At 40.9% G+C, this 24,560-nt stretch overlaps 1 protein-coding gene across 1 annotated transcript in view; it reads right to left on the bottom strand.

Annotated features, from left to right (window-relative positions):
* The window catches only part of LOC126473213 (pre-rRNA 2'-O-ribose RNA methyltransferase FTSJ3), a 116,043-nt gene that overhangs the window by 78,407 nt on the left and 13,076 nt on the right, over positions 1 to 24,560 (bottom strand). The window contains exons 2-3 of the mRNA XM_050100123.1: positions 15,421 to 15,573; positions 11,565 to 11,711 (exon numbers count right to left, since the gene is read on the bottom strand). Of these exons, the coding sequence (XP_049956080.1) occupies positions 11,565 to 11,711; positions 15,421 to 15,573 (300 nt within the window). The remainder of the gene's footprint in view (positions 1 to 11,564; positions 11,712 to 15,420; positions 15,574 to 24,560) is intronic.

The raw sequence follows: 24,560 nt of genomic DNA, 5'->3' as shown, positions 1-24,560 counted from the left end.
AGCAACTGCCCTGTCTAACACCTCTCCCAATCTTGCTGTCTTCTGAGATCCCATTACCTATTCGTACCCAAGCTTTCTGATTTAGGTATAGATTTGCGATCAATCTTCTCTCCTTCCACTTTACACCCTTCTTGTTCAAGATGTATAACAGCTTATCCCATTGCACACTATCAAAGGCCTTTTCAAGGTCTTTGAAGACAGCATACACTTCTTTGCCCTTTTCTAGGTATCTTTTGCCAATGGTTCTTAGAAGTCCAATGGCATCCTGTGTTCCCTTTCACCTTATGAAACCGTATTGTTCTTCACCAAGTGTTTCTTCCAGCATTCCATATAGCATCCTATTCAGAATTCGAACAACTACTTTTGTTGCCTGGGATACTAGGCTGATTGTCCTGTGGTCTTCACACTTTTTAGGATTATTAGTCTTTGGGATTGGGACTATTATACTTACGAGAAAGTCTTCTGGCCATTCCCCTTTGTCATAGATATAGTTGCAAAGAGAGGTCAACTCATATTCACCTGTTTCCTTTAAACTCATTAAGATTTCTGCCAGAATGTCATCTACACCACACGTTTTGATGTTTTTCAGTTCTCCCAATGCCTTATTTACCTCTGAACCTCGGATAAAATCTCCTTTTTCATCTTCATTTACTGATTCTTTCTTCTCAATCTAAAAAAAAGAGTTCCATCTTTCAGTTCTATCTCCATATTTGTTTTGTTCTTCCTTCTCTGAAATACTATTTCTTTGGCTACTCGATACATATTTTTGTACTTGCCCTCTTTCTCTCCAGTGTCTCAATTTCTGAGCAGATTTCTCTTGTCCATTTTTCCCTGGCCTGATCAGTTACTCTTCTCAGCTCATTATTCAGTCTTCTGTATTGTTTTTTCCTTCATCAGTTTGTGCGCTTTTCCATTTTCTCCTTTCTGCCATCTTCAAGATCGTGTCATCGGTAACCCATGGTTTCCTTCTCCGCTAGCACTTCACCACACCAACAACATCTTTACTGGTTGCTTTCAGGGTGTCTCTGAACTGGTTCCACAGTTCATTTATGCCCTCTGTCTTTTCTCTAATTTTCTACTTGTCTCGGAACTCTTCTTGAAGCTTTTTTGGTTATTCTTTCTTCCTTTAGAGCATCAAAGTGAAACTTCTCTCTCACTTTACTTACCAACATTCTTTTCAATCTAACCTGCACATCTGCTACAACCAAGTTGTGCTCAGAGTTAATATCTGCTCCTGGATAAGCCTTGGCATTTCTCATGCATGTCTGGAATCTACTCTGTATTAGTATGTAATCGGTCTGGTATCTGACATGGTCTACATTCAATGTCCATGTGTACCGTCTTCTTTTGAGATGTTCAAAAAGCATGTTTCCAACAACCAATGAGTTTTCCTTACAAAATCTGACCATTCTCACATTCCTTTAATTCCTGTTACCCAATCCAAACTTTCCAACCACATCTCTGTCTTTCACTTCACCAACCACTGCATTCCAATCTCCTATTACTACGATACATGCCTTTTCCTTCTCTCTCTCCACCACTGATTCAATTGCGCTGTAGCACTCTTCAATCTCATTGTCGCTGGGTTGGCTGGTTGGTATGTAGACCTGTATCAGAACTACATCTTTCTTGTGACCTTTCAACCTCAGCATCATCCATCTGCTATTTATGTATTCCACCTTCATTATCATGGTTTTTACTTTCTTCTTTACCATGATAGCTACTCCATTCGTTCCATTTTTTCCCCCCCTCGCCTGAATAAAATAGTTTGTAGCCATCACTCTGCAACACACCATTGCCTCACCATCTCACGCCGCACATTCCATGAATATCTATATTGTTGTGCTCCCTCTCTTTTTTTGCATTTTCCAATTTGCCAGGTTGTAAGAGGGAGAGAATGTTCCATGTACCAATCCTTAGCTTTTCTTCTTTCCTTTTCCTTTTTTTATCTTTACATTTTCAAATTGTCTCGATGTACTCCCCTTACATAGATCCGATTAAGGGGGTGTTTTACCTCCGAAATCATTATTTTGCACATAGAGAGCCATGTCAAGTGCACCTTGGGAATAGTAATGTGCTATAAAGCAGTGGATTATTAAATCTAAGGAAAGCTGTGTTTGAAAATTGTAGATTCCAAGGATTTGGTGTAAAGGCAAAGTAGTAGCATTTCAAAGCCTTGGAAGGAGCCAATAGACTCAAAAAACTTCCATCCTGTTTCACTTCTCAGCCATTTGTATAAAATATGGAAAAGGCTGCTTCTAAACTGAACATCAGAGTGCTGGCAAAAGCCTCATAAAAGAGCAGTCAAGCTTTCATCGAGGAAGATCTTGCTATGGACAGATCCTTAATTTTCTCCAACACACTGAGGATGGGTATGAAATATGTCAAGCTACATATGTGGCTTTCATTGACCTGACAGCAACTTACGATATGATCAAGTGCTGGTAGGAAAGTGTATTCAATCACAAAGGATCGATGTCTGCTGCGAAACAGGAGATACTTCATCATCCTATAAAACAAGAAAAGTCAGTTGAGGATTCAGAAACATGGCCTTCTTTGAGGAAGTGTGTTGTTCCTCCAGTTGTATAAAACCTACCAAAATGACCAACCAATTAGCTCTGAAACTAAAGCATTTATATATGCTGATGATACAGTGACTGTTGTCCAAGCGAAAACCTGCGAGGAAGTGAAGATTAAACACACGAGGGCTCTTGAGACTTTGTCAAGTATTACGGCGATAACCACCTGCAGCCAAATCTTGGAGAGACAGAAGCTTATGCATTTCATCTACGAAACAGGGAAGCTTAAAGGAAACTCAACAATTTTTGGAGAGGAGAACAACTGTTCCATTGTGATATTCCCAAAGACCTTGGAGTAAATATGGACCATTCCTTTACATTCAAAGCCCATTGTGACGAAACAAAGTTCAAAGTGTCTGCAAGGAACATCATCTCCAAATTTATAATAGCCATGTGGGGCAGTCAACCAAAAGTGCTTCGAACATTTGCTCTATCGCTACATTTCTCCATATCAGGATCTTTCACACCAGTTTGGCCAAACACATTGATACACCTTCAAATGAGACTAGACATTGTCTTTGACCAATTCCTGTCAATAAACTGTACCAAATTACAGATTAGCACCAACAGATATTCGCATGAAAGCAGCTCCAGAAATGGAGACAAAGAAACAGGAAATTGATTTCAGACACCCTTTGTTGTGACACGAGCATCAATGACCAAGATTCAGATTACAAAAGAACTTCACGCAGGAAGCTACAACTATTCTTTCATCTCCTTGAACTTTATGAGTACAACTTTGGTACCACCTAAAGCACACTGAACAAATTTCAAAGAGAAACCAGTGGCAGGTTCGTACCCACCTTGTTTGATGTGGAAGACACTAAGCTAACTGAGAACTGTGGTGAGAAGTCAACCCCAGGAAACAATGTTTTAGCATTAATGAAATATGTCAGTGTGGTGACGTGCAGGATCAACAACACCTGCTGGTCCCGAGGAACATGCAGCATACATGTCCCACTAATGACCTAGCTGCAACCAACAAAACAGCAATCAAAACTAGTGAATATTAGATTCTCCCCAGAATATGAAGAGAATTATCATGCTGTTTATTTTCCATTTTCCTGTCTGTATTTTGTAAATTCTTGTTGTACATATTAATTCCTGCATTTTTACTGCTATCAACTTCTGCTGTATTTTATAGGATTTTATCTGTAACTGTGTGCACATAATTAAACTCTCTACCAGTTCTACAATAACTTCATGCCATGGATACATAAAATAAATGAATTAATAACTTTGGAAGAACTGTGTATCTGCATCATTAACATTTCTGCAAGTCAAAATCATTTCTTTTGCACTCATGAGATACAGTTGTTGCTGGTGATGGCCTCAGAAGTCAAAACTGGTTTGTGTGTACATAAATAGTTGAACAGCACGGAAATATTTTATTTTTTGTTATTATTAAAGATACCTGCTAGGCTGCATTAGAATTTGGTCAGACAAAACAATATGTGACTCACTGGAAGATTCTTTGTGTTATATTTCATAGCCTCTATGCCCCTATTAGAAGTAAAAATTGTGGTTACAACGGGACTGAAAAGCCTTTTGTCAAAAAATTAAGCTTGACTGGCATATTGGGGCTGACCATTTCAGCTTCAGAGGCAATTTTCAAATTATACCAAGAAGATTGTAGCAATTGTGCTATTTCATTGATATTACTTCATTTTAACACCGAGTCACATTGATTGGTACACCTATGCTTGTCAAGGGGAGATAGATAGATAATGTACACCAGCACAACATAAGGTCAGACAAAGAAGGCAGGAGTGTGAGAATGGGTATGCCAAGTTGAGACTGATATCCTGTACTGACGCATATATTAAAAAAACCTCGAATAAGAACTGGTGGCACGGTGGATAAAGTTAAAACTTAATAATTCCTATGCAACACATAGAAATTGTACGCTGATCTTGTTACCAGCTATAGTCATAATAGCATTTCATCTAACAATTTTGATAAAATAATCATATATATAAAAAACAAAGATACTGTGACTTACCAAACGAGAAAGCACTGATAGATAGACACAATAAAAAACACACACACAAATTTCAAGCTTTTTGCAACCCAAGGTTGCTTCATCAGTAAAGAGGGAAGGAGAGGGAAAGACGAAAGGATGTGGGTTCTAAGGGAGAGGGTAAGGATCATTCCAATCCCGGGAGCGGAAAGACTTACCTTAGGGGGAAAAATGGACAGGTACACACACACACACACACACACACACACACACACACACACACACACACACACACACACACACACATATCCATCCGCACATATACAGACACAGGCAGACATATGTAAATGCAAAGAGGTTGGGCAGAGATGTCTGTCGAGGCGGAAGTACAGAGGCAAAGATGTTGTTGAATGACAGGTGATGTACGAGGGGCGGCAACTTGAAATTAGCGGAGGTTGAGGCCTGGTGGGTAACGGGACGAGAGAATATATTGAAGGGCAAGTTCCCATCTCTGGAGTTCTGATAGGTTGGTGTCAGTGGGAAGTATCCAGATAACCCGGATGGTGTAACACTGTGTCAAGATGTGCTGGCCATGCACCAAGGCATGTTTAGCCACAGGATGATCCTCATTGCCAACAAACACTGTCTGCCTGTGTCAGTTCTCCCACATCCACACCGGCTGTTCAGAGCATCCTCCTACAGGCCAACCGCAAATTAGAACAGCATGCCACCCTCCACCTCAAAAAACTATCCAATCTCCTGGTTTCCCACCTCTGGAAAGACAACGCACTCACCCTCCACAACCTTTCTAACAAACCTCAACCTCCTCTCATTGCACACAGACCCAGTCTCTCCCATCTACTCGATCTCCCTCTTCCAGCTCCACTCCCCCCAAAATCTCAAAATTATAGTCAACACAATCTGGAACCACAACACCCCAATTCAGTAGTTAACCTTTCCTCCACAACTCTCTCCCAATCCGAAACCTCTGTCCTATCCAAAGGCCTCACCTTCAGCCCTACTCCCAGATTCAACCAAACAGCCCTCGTCAAAGATTTACTGTCCTACACTCGTAGTCTCTGCTGGAAATATCACTTTGCCACGAAGAAAAATAATCGTAATCCTACTCCTAATGATCCAACTCTCCAAGGCACTATCCAAATTGAACCCTGCCTGGAACAGTCCGTCCTCCATCACAGCAGGACCCACCTCCTCTTCCTCAAAATCACCCTCTCCAAACCTTCCAGGAATTTCTCACTTCCAGCCTTGCCTCTCAATCTTTCTTAAAAAACCTTAATCCTACTCCCAACATCACCACAGCTGATGCCCAGGCTATCCGTGATCTGAACGCTGACCGATCCATTGTCATTCTTCCGGCTGACAAGGGTTCCACGACCGTGGTACTTGATCGTCGGGAGTATGTGGCTGAGGGACTGCGTCAGCTTTCAGACAACACTACATACAAAGTTTGCCAAGGTACTCCCATTCCTAATGTCCAGGCAGAGCTTCAAGGAATCCTCAGAACCTTAAACCCCCTACAAAACCTTTCACCTGACTCCATCAACATCTTTACCCAACCGACACCCCGCACCCGTACCTTCTACCTACTTCCTAAAATTCACAAACCCAAACATCCCGGCCGCCCCATTGTAGCTGGTTAACAAGCCCCCACAGAACGTATCTCTGCCTACGTAGATCAACACCTTCAACCCATTACACGCTGTCTCCCATCCTTCATCAAAGACACCAACCACTTTCTCGAATGCCTGGAATCCTTACCCAATCTGTTACCCCCGGAAACCATCCTTGTAACCATTGATGCCACTTCCTTATACACAAATATCCCGCACGTCCAGGGCCTCGCTGCGATGGAGAACTTCCTTTCACACCAATCACCTGCTACACTACCTAAAATCTCTTTCCTCATCACCTTAGCCAGCTTCATCCTAACCCACAACTTCTTCACTTTTGAAGGCCAGATATACCAACAATTAAAGGGAACAGTCATGGGTACCAGGATGGCCCCCTCGTACACCATCCTATTTATGGGTCACTTAGAGGAAGCCTTCTTGGTTACCCAGGCCTGCCAACCCAAAGTTTGGTACAGATTTATTGATGATATCTTCATGATCTGGACTCACAGTGAAGAACTCCAGAATTTCCTCTCCAACCTCAACTCCTTTGGTTCCATCAGATTCACCTGGTCCTACTCCAAATCCCTTGCCACTTTCCTCGACGTTGACCTCCATCTGTCCAATGGCCAGCTTCACACATCCGTCCACATCAAACCCACCAATAAGCAACAGTACCTCCATTATGACAGCTGCCACCCATTCCATATCAAACGGTCCCTTCCCTACAGCTTAGGTCTTCGTGGCAAATGAATCTGCTCCAGTCCTGAATCCCTGAACCATTACACCAATAACCTGAAAACAGCTTTCGCATCCCGCAACTACCCTCCCAACCTGGTACAGAAGCAAATAACCAGAGCCACTTCCTCATCCCCTCAAACCCAGAACCTCCCACAGAAGAACCCCAAAAGTGCCCCACTTGTGACAGGATACTTTCCAGGACTAGATCAGACTATAAATGTGGCTCTCCAGCAGGGATGTGACTTCCTCAAATCCTGCCCTGAAATGAGATCCAGCCTTCATGAAGTCCTCCCCACTCCACCAAGAGTGCCTTTCCGCCGTCCACCTAACCTTCGTAACCTCTTGGTTCATCCCTATGAAATCCCTAAATCACCTTCCCTACCTTCTGGCTCCTACACCCTTGTAACCGCCCCCGGTGTAAGACCTGTCCCATGCAACCTCCCACCACCACCTACTCCAGTCCTGTAACCTGGAATGTGTGCACAATCAAAGGCAGAGCCACGTGTGAAAGCACTCACGTGATTTACCAACTGACATGACTACACTTGGAAGCCTTCTATGTGGGAATGGCCAGCAACAAACTGTCCATTCGCATGAACGGTCACAGGCAGACAGTGTTTGTTGGTAATGAGGATCACCCTGTGGCTAAACATGCCTTAGTGCACGGCCAGCACATCTTGGCACAGTGTTACACCGTCCAGGTTATCTGGATACTTCCCACTAGCACCAACCTGTCAGAACTCCGGAGATGGGAACTTGCCCTTCAATATATCCTCTCTTCCCGTTACCCACTAGGCCTCAACCTCCGCTAATTTCAAGTTGCCACCCCTCGTACATCACTTGTCATTCAACAACATCTTTGCCTCTGTACTTCTGCATCGACTGACATCTCCGCCCAAACTCTTTGCCTTTACTTGTGTCTGCCTGTGTCTGTATATGTGCGGATGGATGCGTGTGTGTGCGCGCGCGAGTGTATACCTGTCCCTTTTTCCCCCTAAGGTAAGTCTTTCCGCTCCCGGGATTGGAATGACTCCTTACCCTCTCCCTTAGAACCCACATCCTTTCGTCTTTCCCTTTCCTTCCCTCTTTCCTGGTGAAGCAACCTTGGGTTATGAAAGCTTGAAATTTGTGTGTGTGTGTGTGTGTGTGTGTGTGTGTGTGTGTGTGTGTGTGTGTGTGTGTGTGTTTTTGTGTGTGTGTTTGTGTGTTTTTTATTGTGGCTATCTACCGGCGCTTCCTCGTTTGGTAAGTCACAGCAAATTTGTTTTTTATATATATTTTTCCCACGTGGAATGTTTCCCTCTATTATATTGATAAAACAATCATGTGATCATAAGTCACAGATAGCTTGTAATTCACCCACTGTATTCGTGACATTATTGGCTCTCAAATTTTAAAACGTTGAAGTCTGAAACGTGTTTTCTTATTACACCAATAATAATGAGGTGAAATATATTCTTTTGAATCAAAAGACTTGGAGTTTATTATTCAAGATAGATACATTCTAGATTTCACTGTTTATTTGCCAGCTAAGAATCTCTGACAGGAGAAGGTAAACAATGGTACCACAAGACATCTACAGAAGACACGAAGTACGCAGACCCCTTAAAATTTATTCGTGCAGGTCATCTGACATAGCCTTCCACCTGCAACTTCACATAGGTAGCAGTTTACAGTGTTACCATGGTTGATGCCGAAATGTGTACTGGCAGTAACTTTCATTACAATGAAAATTACTAAGGGCTATACCACACTCTGACAAAGGCATCAGCTGCTACATATTTTGAAACAAATGCAGTTTTCCTGGTCTTAATATGCATCTGCATCTACATCTACATGGATACTCTGCAAATCACATTTAAGTGCCTGGCAGAGGGTTCACCGAACCATATTACAATAATTCTCTATTATTCTCCTCTCAAACAGCACATGGAAAAAAACCGATACCTATATCTTTCCGTGTGAGCTCTGATTTTGTCTTATTTTATTATGATGATCGTTTCTGCCTATGTAGGTCGGTGTCGATAAAATATTTTCGCATTCGGAGGAGAAAGTTGGTGATTGAAATTTCCTGAAAAGATTCTACCACAACGAAAAATCCCTTTGCTTTAATGGTATCCATCCCAAATCTTGTATCACATCTGTGACCTCTCTCCCCTATTTCATAATAATACAAAATGTGCTGCTCTTCTTTGAACTTTCTCGATATACTCCGTTAATCCTATCTGGTAAGGATCCCAGATCATGCAACAGTATTCCAAAAGAGGACAGACAAATGCAGTGTAGGCAATCTTTTTAGTAGATCTGTTACATTTTCTACGTGTTCCGCCAATAAAGCACAGTCTTTGGTTTGACTTGCCTATAACTTCTTCTATGTGCTCTTTCCAATTTAAACTGTTGGTAATTGTAATTCCTAGACATTTAGTTGAATTTATGGCCTTTAGATTAGACTGATTTATTGTGTAACTGAAGTTTGACGGATTCCTTTTAGCACTCATGTGTATGACCACACTTTTCATTATTTAGGGTCAATTGCCAATTTTCGCACCATTTTGATATCTTTTCTAATTTGTTTTGCAATTTGTTTTGATCTTCTGAGGAGGTTACTAGACAATAAATGATATCATCTGAAAACAATCTACGGCAGCTGCTCAGATTGTTTCCTAAATCTTTAACACAGATAAGAAACAGCAGATGGCCTATAACACTACCTTGGGGGATGACAAAAATCACTTCTGTTTTACTCGATGACTTTCTGTCAATTACTATGAACTGCAATCTCTCTGACAAGAAATCATGAATTCAGTCAAATAACTGAGAAGATATTCCATAAGCAAAAAATTTAGGAAGGCTATGTTTAGTAACTCTGCTTTAGCAGCACTGTCGTCGATAGTATTTCTATTGCTATCATGCAGAGAAGGCACTGACTGTGTCTTGCCACTAAGTGTCTTGCCACTAACATACAACCAGAATCTCTTCAGATTTCTGCCAGGTTTCAAGATAAAAGTTTTATTGTAGAAACTATTATAAGCATCTCACGGTGATATCCGCACTAAATTTCTAACTTCTGTAAAACATCGTCAATCTTGGAGATTTTGCATTCATTTGAATTTGGCATGCTTTTTTTGTTGTTTCTGCAACAGGGTTCAGACCAATTGTGTTGCCAAGGGGGATCAGCTCCATTGTTTGTTAATTTATTTGGTGCAAATCTCACAGTTGCTATCAATACTATTTCTCTGAATTCGAGCTACATCTGGTCTACACTTACAATGTTAATTTGGAAGGAGTGGAGATTGTCTCTCAGAAAGGGAATTTTTATCTGCTTTTTTGGATAGGTACATTTTTCATTTATTTTTCAAACAATGGAAAATCCAGAATGGAATATAACAATATTATGAGAAGGAAAGTTGCTACTCTCCATATAGCAGATGGAGAGTAGCAACTTTCCTTCTCATAATATTGTTATATACAGCAGATTCGAAATGTGGTGCTACAGAAGAATGCTGAAGATTAGATGGGTAGATCACGTAACTAATGAGGAGGTGTTGAACAGAATAGGGGAGAAGAGGGGTTTGTGGCACAACTTGACAAGAAGAAGGGACCAGTTGGTAGGGTATGTTCTGAGGCATCAAGCGATCACAAATTTAGCATTGGAGGGCAGCGTGGAGGGTAAAAATCGTAGAGGGAGACCAAGAGATCAATACATTAGGCAGATTCAGAAGGATGTAGGTTGCAGTAAGTACTGGGAGATGAAGAAGCTTGCACTGTATAGAGTAGCATGGAGAGCTGCATCAAACCAGTCTCAGGATTGAAGACCACAACAACAACAACATATAGTAGATGCAGAGTCTCAGATAGGCACAACAAAAAGACTCTCACAATTAAAACTTTTGGCCATTAAGGCCTTCATCAACAACAGACACATGTATGCACGCGTCCCCCCCCCCCCTCCCCCCCCACACACACAAGCGCACGCGCAAGGGCGCAAACGCAACTCACACATGACTGCAGTCTCAGGCAACAGTGTATGTATTGTTGACGAAGACCTTAATGGCCGAAAGCTTTAATTGTGAGAGTCTTTTTGTTGTGCCTATCTGCGAATCAGCATCTCTGCTGTATGTTGTTGTTGTGGTCTTCAGTCCTGAGATTGGTTTGATGCAGCTCTCCATGCTACTCTATCCTGTGCAAGCTTCTTCATCTCCCAGTACTTACTGCAACCTACATCCTTCTGAATCTGCCTAACGTATTCATCTCTTGGTCTCCCTCACAATGACAACCCTGTGTTCACTAATCCCTTTATCCATTTTGATGCTCATTATTAGCTCAGGATTATTTGTTGCTAAGAGGTCAAATGTGTTTTCACAACCATTTACAATTTTTGTGTAGACTTGTAAACTAACTGTTCGAAATAATTTTCAAAGAATGCGTTTAGCACAATTTTAGATGATGTTTTATGCATATTTCCAGATTTAAACATGTATTTTCGCCAACATATTGAGGGTAAATTAAAGTCACCACCAACTACACTCTAGCTTTAATATAAGAATTGTGAATTTCTACATTATGCAAAAACAAAACAAAGAAGTCAAGAGCAGAAATTCAGGAATAATATTCACATTAACAGTGCTTTTCGTGATGTGGTATCAAACTTACCAACATTTGGTGCACCATCATTCAACACAACATCTGCCTTCCACGTCTGAAGTTCCTTCTGTATTGCCAAGCGACATTTGTCAGTTGTGATATCGCCCTGAATACTTATACAGCCTGGCACTAGCTTGATAGGAAATAAATCCACACCTAAAAGCAACAGAATAAAATAAAAGTTATTATACTTCATGCCTGCCTGCATTACACATTTAAAAAAAAAAAAAAAAAAAAAACAACGAGAAAGATACTTCAGGTCAAATATATATGCACAAGAATCATCTGTAATCAATGTTGTGGTTTTTTTTTAAAGTTATAATGTGATAATGCCAATAAAATCTTCCTGCTACTATGAAATTTCTTCTTGTTAAAAACGTTGCTAGCAAATGCAGCTTGTTTGGATTAGGGGAGGGTATGCATACACAATTAGCTTACACAATCAGGACATGTGCCAGACACCAATTGGATCTATGATCAAAATTAAGAACTTTTAGTCTGATACAACACCTAGGTTGACCGCAGTTTTTGAGAGCCCTCTGGTACTTACATAGTCAAAGGCCTGCATTCACCCGGGAAATGGTTAAATGCGAAATAACACACAATAAAATTTACTCAAGTTTTGCACCTGTCTCAGGGTGAATGACAATGTGGTGACAGAAAAGGTATCTATTCACAGACAGGTAGTCTTTCCTTCTCAGCCTGCACAGTAACTCCCCTGACCCAGGGTTCTGCGTGACTTTCCTAAACTGTACCCATTTCCCTAAACGTCTCCAGTCCTTTTCCTTCACCCCTCTTGGTTCCCTTTCAATCTTCCACAAGAAGAAGGAGCCACTGGCTCCAAAAGCTCGTGAAAGTTAAATCCTTTTGTGTGTGTGTATTCCCTTGCCACTGCTTGGTGAGTAGATTTTTTTATCTGTTCATTTACATTACACAGATAGATAGTAATGTTTATACTTACTCAAGATATTCAAATGCACTCGACCCAGAAACAAGAATACCAGTAAAGACAGAATTAGTCATATTTGAAAAATTCTATGTCTTTTAGACGTGGCAAATGTCTTTACACAGGGTGTGAGAAAATTCCCATTACAAACTTCTACGACTTGTACAGGGGAGTGAGTACAAAATATTTTGAATAAGAACCCATGTCCAGAAACACATTGTTTCCATTCTATAACTGTTTCAGTTCAAATGTTTAACTCACCCACTTTTCTTGAGGGACTGAAATACAAGACGCAGTACAATTATTAGGTAACAATTCAAAAGGAAACATAACAAAACATCATTTTATCACTTAAGAACATTTGTTTGTATTACCAATTAAACATTATGTGTTTACATTATTCCAAAACAAAAAAGAGCCCAGCATACCATACGTACAGAACAGTACTGATGCATCACAACAGCGGTTCAATGTGGCGACCACCAATATTGTTATAGACATTGTATTAGAAGCACATTCTGATACACACCCTCCTTTCCACCTGGTTTCTCCTCAGTTTCTAGTGCAGCAGCCAGAACTTGTGCCAGCAGATCTTTTACATCTACATCTTCCTCTGTCTCTACAGGAGTCTTGTAAATTAAACTTTGCATACAATCCCACAAGAAGTAGTCCATAGGAGTTAAATGTGGCAATTGCAGTGGACACGTGATTCGACCACCTCAGCCAATCCATCCATCACTACATCATCCATCCGCCTCCGGTAGCTGAGTGGTCAGCACGACAGACTGTCAATCCTAAGGGCCCGGGTTCGATTCCCGGCTGGGTCAGAAATTTTATCCGCTCAGGGACTGGGTGCTGTGTTGTCCTGATCATCATCATTTCATCCCCATCGACACGCAAGTCGCCGAAGTGGCGTCAAATCAAAAGACTTGAACCAGGCGAACGGTCTACCCGACGGGAGGCCCCAGTCACATGACATATGACATTTACTACATCATCCATTGAGATGTCTCTGAACTGCATGGGAGAAGTCAGGTTGTGCACTGTAATTCTGAAACCATATATTCTGATGGACATTCAATGGGACAGCTTCCAAGAATGGGTCCCATATGTTTTGTAGGAAGATTAAGTATTCAGGATCAGTAGTGGAAGGAGGTACGGCCCAATCACATGACCTTCCAGAATACCTGCCCACACGTTAATTCCAAACCTGTGCTAAAATTCCTGAACATGCATGGCACGAGGCTTTTCATCGGCCCAAAACATGGCTGTTTTACGAATTCAGAGCACAGTCCATAGTGAACTTACAGTCATCTGTGAACAGAACCTTACATGGAAAAGGGGTGTGTCAATGCAGCAGTGCAGGAACAATGTGCAGTAGGCAATGTGTTGTAGAAAAGTGGCTGGACCCACAGTTTGTATCCTTTGTAAGTGGTATACTGATGTAATTGTTGCTCACACAGAATGTCCCAGATGGCACCGTGACTAACATCCATTGCACAAGCAGTTGTTCGAGATCTCATTGACAGGTTCTCCTCAAAGCAATGCAGTATTTCTTCAAATTTGGCCACACGGCATTACCGTGGAACACCACAGTCCTGCCGCCTCACAGTAAAGGTACCTGTTTCTCAGAGGCATTGCATAACTTGGGCAAAAAGTTTATGTGATGGCATACTACGTTGTGTAACACATTAGAGATATAGGTGACTTTCAGCTCTTCCGTTACCTTGAGCTTTGCCGTACACAAGGAGCACGCCTGTGTATTCTAGAAACATGTACCGAACCATGTTTATTGTATCAGGCATGTACAGACATTGACTAGGTCTTGCAGCAAAGCAGATGTTAGGTGACATCAGATGACAGTCTGATGTAGTGCACGTCATCCTGTCTACCCTACTGCATACAAGACAAGCAACTCTGGAACTTTTCTCTTTCCCTCTAAAGATGTGGACATGTTACAAATATGAATTGAAACCATCATAGAATGGAAATCGTATGTTTCCAGAGAAGGGTTACTACTCATAATTTTATGTACTGACTCCCCTCTATGAGTCCCGGAAATCTGTAATGGGAATTTCTGAATACCCTGTACATCTTACTGACTATTGAAGCTCCTCTTTCTTAAATCTCAACAAATGGACACTAGTCATTAAATTGCATGCTTATGGGCAACATATTTTGTATTTGGGTGAACACCTCAAAAGATCTGTGCACTTCGTGTTTTCTCTCTAGTGAAGAAGTATGAATTATGAGGACAGTGAACAGTGTATTACAGAACCTGTTATTATGCACGGATCTCATCTCAACATCTGTAAAAAGTAAATCCAAAAAATTATTCACCTAAATAGACACAAAAAATGAACACTTACACACAAATTGCAATAAGCCATTCACATTATTGTATTATAACTACTTGGTTGCCTGCAGTGAGTTTCTGTTCTTCCTGCATAGTTCTTGAACTTCATAAGATATCAACTACAAGCTGTTGAAAGCAAATACAGAAGTAAAAATACGCTAGAATTTATGTCAGCATACTAACATCTAAATTATTTCGTACATCTATTACCTTGCTTTTGATTACACCTGCTAGTATAAAAAGATTGTAAGTAAGGAGATAGATTTTATCTGTAGTATCTTCCTGTGTTTATGTAACAATTTTCCATTCAAAGTTTGTATTTGATAAATTTTACATCACAGGTGTGATGAAACACTTGACCACCGTAACTTGATGCACACATAATTTTTATAATTAAACATGATATTAACTGTTTGACAGTGACAAAGCACATGTTCCTTAGGATAAGGAAAAAGTCAAAATGTAAAATGTACGGATGTCTTCTTTGTAATTCATTTTATCAAATACGTGCAACAAAATGAGTTAAAAACAAAGACATAATATGAGCTGACTGCAGTACTCACCTAGGACAATACTTGACACTGGCATGTTCTGCTTGGCCACTTGCATCCATCCACCAGGTGCTGCACATAAATCTATACATACTCGAGATTTTTGTAAAAATTCAAATTTACGATTCAGCTGTATAAGTTTGAACGCAGCACGAGACCTGAATCCTGGGGGGGAAAGAAAGAAAAGAAAAAGTGTCAGTCTGTTGTTACAACACTTGCATATATTCACACTGAATGTGCTTTCATGTTAACTGTTTTCTACTACAGAGTTCTGGTGCAATATTCCATTACCTCATATTACGTTCACTAGGTGCATCAAGGAACATATATAAATACGAAGCCGGGAAAAGTTTTTGGTAGAGAGTGTGTGTGTGTGTGTGTGTGTGTGTGTGTGTGTCACCCCTACATATTTATCTGAGTATAGCCAGTCAATCATCTACATGTTCCCCGAGAGTAGTTTCTAAATTCTCAGTTGTCTGGTCTGACTCATTAAACCTGATAGCTCCACTGACACAGTAACAGTTTGTATCTTGACAGCTTAAGAACAAACCTGTCTTTTTTATTTATATTACTGATGTAGGACAGTTCTTGTAGAATGTAAATACTTTTGGATTAAAGGAAACCACTCACCAATAACCAGAAGTGCTGAGTTGTTGATAGGCACACACAAAAGAAAGAAAATTGCTAGCTTTCACAGTTATTCTTTGACGAGCTAGAGTAAAACACACACACACACACACACACACACACACACACACACACACACACACACACACACACGGATGTATGTACATGCACACACACCTATACCCCTAGGTCCCAGCTGGACTAACACTGTATGTTGGCAGGTGGACTGGTTATAGAGGGGATGGTATTGGGTAGGGTGCATAGAAGGGGAGGGGGACAGAGCTGGGACACAGGGAGAGGGACTGGAGATGAGTGGCTTGTGGCTCAGAGAGAGGCAGCCAATTTGCTGGCTAGGAATGTGGGATGGAGGGGCGGCAGGTACATCAGCTCAGCATGTAATGCACAATTGTAGGGGCTGGTGGGGAGTGGTAAAGGCTGAAGGTGGCTTGGGGCATGGATTGGGAAGAGTTGATAGGACCGAGGAAGGGGAAACTGTTGGGTGGAGGGTGTGAGGCAATGGGTTACTTGAGACTGAGGCCAGGATGATTATGGCAGTGGAGGGTGTGTTGTAAGGAGAATTCTCATCTATGTAGTTCAGGAAGCTGGTGGTGGAGGGAAGGAGCCAGATGGCTGAGGTTGTGAAGCAGCCATTGAAACTGACCATGTTATGCTCAGCTATATGTTGTGTCACCAGGTGGTACTGGTAGACAGCTGAGAGGTATTCATATAGGTATGGCTACCAACATGCTGTCCACCACTGCCAAGCTGTTGTCAAGAAAAAAGTTGACAACCTGCACCTGAGCATCACAAGCTCAACTTCAGTTTCAATGGCTGCTTCACAACCCAAGACATCTGGATCCTACTTTCCACCACCAAATCCCTAAACTACGCAGATGGGTGTTATCCTCACAACACATCCTCCACTCCTGTAATCATCCTGGCTTCAATCTCAGATAACCCATTGTCCCACATCTTCCACCCGACAGTTTCCCCTTCCTTCAACCTGTCACCCCCTACACAATCCATGTACCCATGCCGCCTCACCCCTACAATCACGCACTGCATGGTAAGCCCATATACCAGTCACCCCTCCTTCCCGCATTCCTAGCTGGCAAACCAGCTGCTTCCCTCTCAGCCACTAGCTATCCATCCCAGTCCCTTTCCCTGCCTTCCTCTCCTTCTACCCACCCCACCCAACACTATCGTCACCACTTCCACCTGTCAAAATACAGTGTTAGTCCAGCTCCCCCTCCCCCATGAACCATGGACCTTGCCGTTGGTGTGGAGGCTTGCGTGCCTCAGCGATACAGATGGCCGTACCGTAGGTGCAACCACAACGGAGGGTTATCTGTTGAGAGGCCAGACAAACATGTGGTTCCTGAAGAGGGGCAGCAGCCTTTTCAGTAGTTGCAGGGGCAACAGTCTGGATGATTGAATGATCTGGCCTTGTAACATTAACCAAAACGGCCTTGCTGTGCTGGTACTGCAAACGGCTGAAAGCAAGGGGAAACTACAGCCGTAATTTTTCCCGAGGACATGCAGCTTTACTGCATGATTAAATGATGATGGCGTCCTCTTGGGTAAAATATTCCAGAGGTAAAATAGTCCCCCATTCGGATCTCCGGGCGGGGACTACTCAAGAGGACGTCGTTATCAGGAGAAAGAAAACTGGCATTCTCCGGATCGGAGCGTGGAATGTTAGATCCCTTAATCGGGCAGGTAGGTTAGAAAATTTAAAAAGGGAAATGGATAGGTTAAAGTTAGATATAATGGGAACTAGTGAAGTTCGGTGGCAGGAGGAACAAGACTTTTGGTCAGGTGATTACAGGGTTATAAATACAAAATCAAATAGGGGTAATGCAGGAGTAGGTTTAATAGATTTAAGTGTCAGGAAGTCGTTTCTGATAGTATTTGTATGGAGTGTAGCCGCGTATGGAAGTGAAACGTGGACGATAAATAGTTTAGACAAGAAGAAAATAGAAGGTTTCGAAATGTGGTACTACAGAAAATTGCTGAAGATTAGATGGGTAGATCACATAACTAATGAGGAGGTGTTGAATAGGATTGGGGAGAAGAGAAGTTTGTGGCACAACTTGACTAGAAGAAGGGATCGGTTGGTAGCACATGTTCAGAGGCATCAAGGGATCACCAATTTAGTATTGGAGGGCAGCGTGGAGGGTAAAAATCGTAGAGGGAGACCAAGAGATCAATACACTAAGCAGATTCAGAAGGACGTAGGTTGCAGTAGGTACTGGGAGATGAAGAAGCTTGCACAGGATAGAGTAGCATGGAGAGCTGCAACAACAACAGTCCAGCTGGCACCATGCAGGGTCCCGCGTGTGTACCTCTGGTGTGTGTGAGTATTTCACTCTAGCTCGTCAAAGGATAACTTCAAAATCTAGCAAGTTTTCTTTCTTTTGTTTGTAGCTATCGACAAGTCAAGGCTTCTGCTTTTCGGTGTGTTGCCTTGTTTAATCCAAAAGTTATTATTTACAGACACAATCAACTTGTAACCTCAGCCATTTCTTATATATAAAATGTAACAGATGTACATTTTTATACATCATCTAGTAAATAAGCCAAAAACTTTAACACTGCTACAAAATTCATCTCCACATCAGAATCTTAACAACATATTTACATTTATATTACTGTTCACCAAAGCAATCAAAACATCTACAGAATTTTAAGTTTTGTACTAAGATAGTTTTTTTTATGTTTTGCTGCCAGGCAATGCCACACACTACTCGAAAGTCATACATATAATACATTTACACCTTTTTAATAGCCATGTATCCGCCTGATGATGGAAGTATAATCTTCTGAACTACATAGTGGAAACTATAATGCAATAAAAGTGATTGCTTACAGCAATTTGTTTTATCAATTTTGACATTTGTACATGCTTCAAAGGAGGAACCATAAAAAATAGTGCAAAACTATGCAAAGTCTTGTACCATTATGATTATTGAGTGATTGTCAGCTGGCTTTGATCTATTTTCTTCATCAGATCAGTAAGAAAAATTTATTTTTTATTCATTGATTGCTTCTCGTACTGCTCTGCTGATCCTCAATTTGACATAATTCAGCATTTGTTTGTCAACATGGCTATGAATTCATTTAAATCTACAACAAAATTTTATAGCAACCTTCCAACAAAGCTACTGAGCCAGTAAAAACAATTACCATACAACACACTCTTTCTTGGGACATGTATCAAGTTTATTGTTCTGTCCTATTAAATCTTATGCATTGACACTCCTAATTTTCACCACCAGAAATGAATATTTGATATTGACTGCTCAGATAAAATGCAATTTGTTTCCCATCAAACTCGCTAAGCATGAAATATTTTTTCTATCTTTTTTAACTTGCACTCAACCCTGTATTCATAATAATATAACAGTGTTAAGGTCACCTATTCTCCTCCCCAAGTTAACTGAATCACAATTCTGCTAGTCACCAGAAGTAAGACATTACACTCATGAATAGGCTCCATAATTATTTGCTCACTTTAATTTTCAGAAAAGAATTTAGAACACTCTCACATACATCATTGTTCAAATATGTGCTTATTATCAGGAAACTGACATGCAACATTCCTTGAAAAATCCTGTCACCACAGCTCATAGGTAGGTGGTGAACAAAAGCATCCAATTAAAATGTCTGATCCACCTTTGACGGTTTACTTCAGCTTGCTTATTTTACATTCAGAATCAATATAAAAATCTCATGAGATCATGAACTAATGATCAGAAATAATTATGTCTTTCCTTATTATGTAAAAAATCTTATAAATTACAGCAACAGTTTAAGGGTACAGCAGCTGTTCAGTGAACAACTGCCAGTTGTGATGTAAACTTTACAATGACATTTACACATTTCTCACACTCTCTCAAACATCCCAATTGTGTGTTGTACCATGAAATAAACAACTCAAACACAAAAAACCAGTTTTTCTTGAGTTTCTACAGGGAATTCATACGAGGGTGAATCAAATGAAAACCTTAAATATTTTTTTAAATATTATTTATTCTGCAGAAGTGGTACAAAGCTGTATCACGTTTCAACATAATCTCCTCCATACTCAATGCAAGTCCTCCAGTGCTTACAAAGTGCATAAATTCCTTTAGAAAAAAATTCTTTTGGTAGCCCGTGCAACCACTCATGCACCGCCTGGCGTACCTCTTCATCAGAATGGAACTTCTTTCCTCCCATTGCGTCTTTGAGTGGTTCAAACACATGGAAATCACTTGGGGCAAGGTCTGGTGAGTATGGTGTATGAGGAAGACACTCAAAATGCAGGTCTGTGATTGTCGCAACTGTTGTACGAGCAGTGTGAGGCCTTGCATTGTCATGTTGCAAAAGGACACCTGCCGACAGCAAACCATGTCGCTTTGATTTGATTACAGGCTGCAGATGATTTTTTAGGAGATCTGCGTATGATGCACTGGTGACAGTGGTCCCTCTAGGCATGTAATGCTCCAAAATGACACCTTTTTTGTCCCAAAAGAAAGTCAGCATACTCGTTACCTTCCCTGCTGATGGTTCTGTTCGAAACTTCTATGGTTTTGGTGATGAGGAATGGCGCCAGTCCTTGTTCGCTCTCTTCGTTTCCGGTTGGTGGAAGTAAACCCAGGTTTCAATCCCAGTAACAATTCTTGCAAGGAAGCCATCACCTTATCGTTCAAAGTGTCGAAGAAGTTCTGCACAAGCATCAACACGTCGTTCTCTCATTTCAGGAGTCAGCTGCCCATCTTGCAGACACTTTATAAAACTGGGGCGCATCATGCACAATCTCTCATTTCAGGAGTCAGCTGGCATGGCACCCATCTTGCAGACTCTTTGTGAAACTGGAGCACATCATGTACAATGTGGTGTGCTGACCAATGACTGATCTGTAAACATGCTGCAATGTCATTCAGTGTCACTCGGCGGTTTTCCTTCACTATGGCTTCAACTGCTGCAATGTACTGTGGAGTCACAACTCGTTGTGCCTGACCTGGACAAGGAGCATCTTCCACTGAAGTCACACAGTTTGCGAACTTTCTACTCCATTCATAGACTTGCTGCTGTGACAAACATGCATCACCGTACTGAACCTTCATTCGAAGATGAATTTCAATAGGTTTCACACCTTCACTACGCAAAAACCGAATAATAGAACGCTGTTCTTCCCTGGTGCAAGTCGGAAGTGCGGCAGCCATCTTTATACTTATACTGCAACGGTATGCGTGCATCTGCACTATGCTGCCACATACAGGTCATTCTGCATGCTGTTTGTAGCACACGTACCTACTTACAGGATAACGGCGCGAAATTTCGATTTCTTATTGCAAATTTAAGGTTTTCATTTGACTCATCTTCGTACATCAACTCTCAATTTACCACAGTGAGCATGTCTGGAGTTATGAAAATCCATGTAGACTCTCGCCTTAGGTCATGAGCCATAATTACCAACATTTTATCTTAAATTCTGCAAGATCAGTTAATAAGAACTTATTTGCCATCATCTCATTTCAGTTGTGCATGTTAATTACCTTGTTTTCATTTTAGATTTGCTGCCTCAGTAGTTGTTTGATGTACCTCTTATTGTTCACAAGATGATGTGCTAAGAACATGACAGTGCACTATCCCACATTGATATTAATGTCCATGAGCAGCAGAACAACAGATACCCTCATCAGTGGATTGGAAGAAGAGGCCTGTCCCATGGCCAGTATGTTCACCAGATTTCACTCCAGAAATGAGATCTCTCCCCAAAATCCTTTCCAAACCACTTACTGATGACTACTGTCACTCTCTAAACAGCTCTGTCAAACCATATGTCATTCCATGGGCATTGCCCTTGCCCAAGGTTCTGACTCCTGCAATCATTCCCCCTGAATACTTCCTCCATGCACCCACTCAATTCCTTTGTACTGGTAAATCCTATAACATAACAGGCATAGTAACACATGGAATTACACATGCTGCTTACTAACGTGCACTGCATTTTACATGTGAATGCTCACCACTAAACTAGCTGAGCACTTGAACTGACTCAAAATGACAGGCCACCTTGAAGACCTTAATAATGCTGCTGAGAAGGCTTTACAGCATGACTCAAGGGGCCTTAGTGCCTACTACACAACATGGGTCATTTGGATCCTCCCACCCAGTACTAGTTTCCCTAAACTCCAGAGATGGGAACCTCCTCGTGAACATTTTCTCACATTCCACCACACTCCTGAATTTAAACTCGGTTAACATATTTTCCTTGTTTAACATGGTGGGACTAGTGAAGGCGGAGTACAGGGTACACAATACAATTTTGAACTTTATGGATTATATAAAGATCTCGAAATAATTAAGTTCATTCAAATAAACTGCCTGAAATGGGTTTTATACGGAGCATGAGAACCCAAAAATAGCACTGCTACAAAACCATGTGGGATGAAGAAGCAGAGGTTTCAATGTTTGGATTACGTACAAGAAAATTAAAAATTATTGGTGTCAAGAGGATACAGTTGCAAAACTGTGGTCAAGGAGAAATGGAATGTTGTCCTAGGGTAGACCAAGGCCCATCAAGGGCTGAAGAGCAGCAAGAAGAAGAAGAAGAAGAAGAAGAAGAAGAAGAAACTTCTCTCCCCACTTTCTCTATTTGCCCCCTTTTATATCTTGTAATATTTCTTTATCCATTTTCTGTAACTTTTTTACTTTCATATTTCTCTGTCGTTTTTTGTTTTTTCATGTCTCCTTCTTGGTAAAAATGTACATATGATGTAGGCAACAGCTGGACTGCATGCTGATGTTGGTAACAACATGTCACGAACGATGGGGACTTAATATGATGAACTGTTAGTAGTGAATCAGAACATTTGATCATAATTTTCTATGGTTTGTAAATAAAGTCTGCTGGTAGTTTCTTCTTTTAGGTTTCTGCAGTGTTGAATACATATTTCCGGCTACACTACATATCAATGTATTAAGGCAATCTTATTTTCATGTTAAGATTCGTTGACTTCACCAGTTCACAGCCAACTGTCACATTCCAACATAACCTAGGCCTCGGGCTATGCTACAGGTCAGTCAGCCGACATATCTACTTTTTTCTACTCACAAAATAAATATGGTAATCAGTAACCACTTTTACCACCCATAGTAACCCACCAGTAAAAGTTATTCTGGTACTCTGCCTATTGAAAACAAATTTAATCAGTTCATACTTCCTGCCAAAATAAATCATTAGATCCAGCTGTTCTCACTGGCTATGACCAAAGTCAATGAATTTCCAACATCAACCTGCAATACAAGAGCCACCAACACCGTTAAGTGCACTTTAGTCTCCTCCTCCACTTTTCTCTTACTTCTTCACCGCATTATGTTAAGTGAACTTTAGTCTCTTTCCTTTGACTTCTTAATTGCGTTAATCATCTCACTTGTTATTACTCCATCTCATCTCTAACACTCAATCTGTCCTATCCTGTCTGATATGAAGCTGCCATAGTGTTACCAATGTACTACTCATCACCTCCTGGCATATCTGGCATTTTCCCCTTCATCTTTGTCTCCCCTTGTCCCCACAACAAATGGGTTCCTCTAAATTTGGATCAGAATTACTTGCACTTCCCTTCTAACTTTCCCAACATACCTCTCTTTCCTGCCTCAGGAGGGAACTAACAGAGCTGAAAGCTAGGAGAATTCTGTATTCTGTAAATCATGTATTGCAATACATACTCACACGGTCAGTGGAATATTTCTACTTGTTCTGCTCACTGACTGTTTCTTTTACGTCAGTGTTTGAAATTTTACAACTGCAGCTTAAACTTAGCTCTTACAAATTCAATCTCTGTTTTGCAATACTCTGTTTTACACATATTACAAATTTCATATTGTGTGCAATTCAGTTTCCTCACTTCAACAGCTGTTAGTATTTTCGATATACGTCATTTTGACTCTGTTGCGCAAGTGTGTTAGTGAGTATTGCTCCAAAATAGTTTGAAAAACAAGTTATCTTGGAGAAATCAGTAAATGTTATGTCTGCTTTTCCTTTCATTATTTAATTAAACCACTTCCTTTGATGTTGTAGCATAACAGATCCTAAAATTAAAACTATATCAGCAACATAAATGTAAAATTAATTATTTCGCATTCACATAAAAATTGCACCAATATGAATGCAGCCCCACTCTGGATTATGTTCTCAGACATGGGGTGAGTTAGGTGCTATTTGGAAGCAGCTGGAAATCATTCTGACTGCTGTCAAGTGATTGGAAGCTGCTTCGTATCAGTGTATTATACAAGATGTTGAGAGACATGTACTAGATATGCCAATAGTACTTCAAGTATTGTCTTCTCCAATAGGTACTGTTTGCCCCACAGAAAGTATACGGTCTATCATTGCTAGTCCACTTGGCTACTGTAAGAGGCATGTCAATGATAGGTCTAGAGGCCCTGTACAGGTGAGGCAAGAATCAAAGAGAACTCATCGTATTGCACCCAACCTCAACTAAAATTTCGAAATGCTGTCTTTCACTGAAATT

Source organism: Schistocerca serialis, chromosome 4, assembly GCF_023864345.2.
Source record: "Schistocerca serialis cubense isolate TAMUIC-IGC-003099 chromosome 4, iqSchSeri2.2, whole genome shotgun sequence".
Lineage (NCBI taxonomy): Eukaryota > Metazoa > Arthropoda > Insecta > Orthoptera > Acrididae > Schistocerca > Schistocerca serialis.
This window is presented reverse-complemented; position numbering and strand designations above follow the sequence as displayed.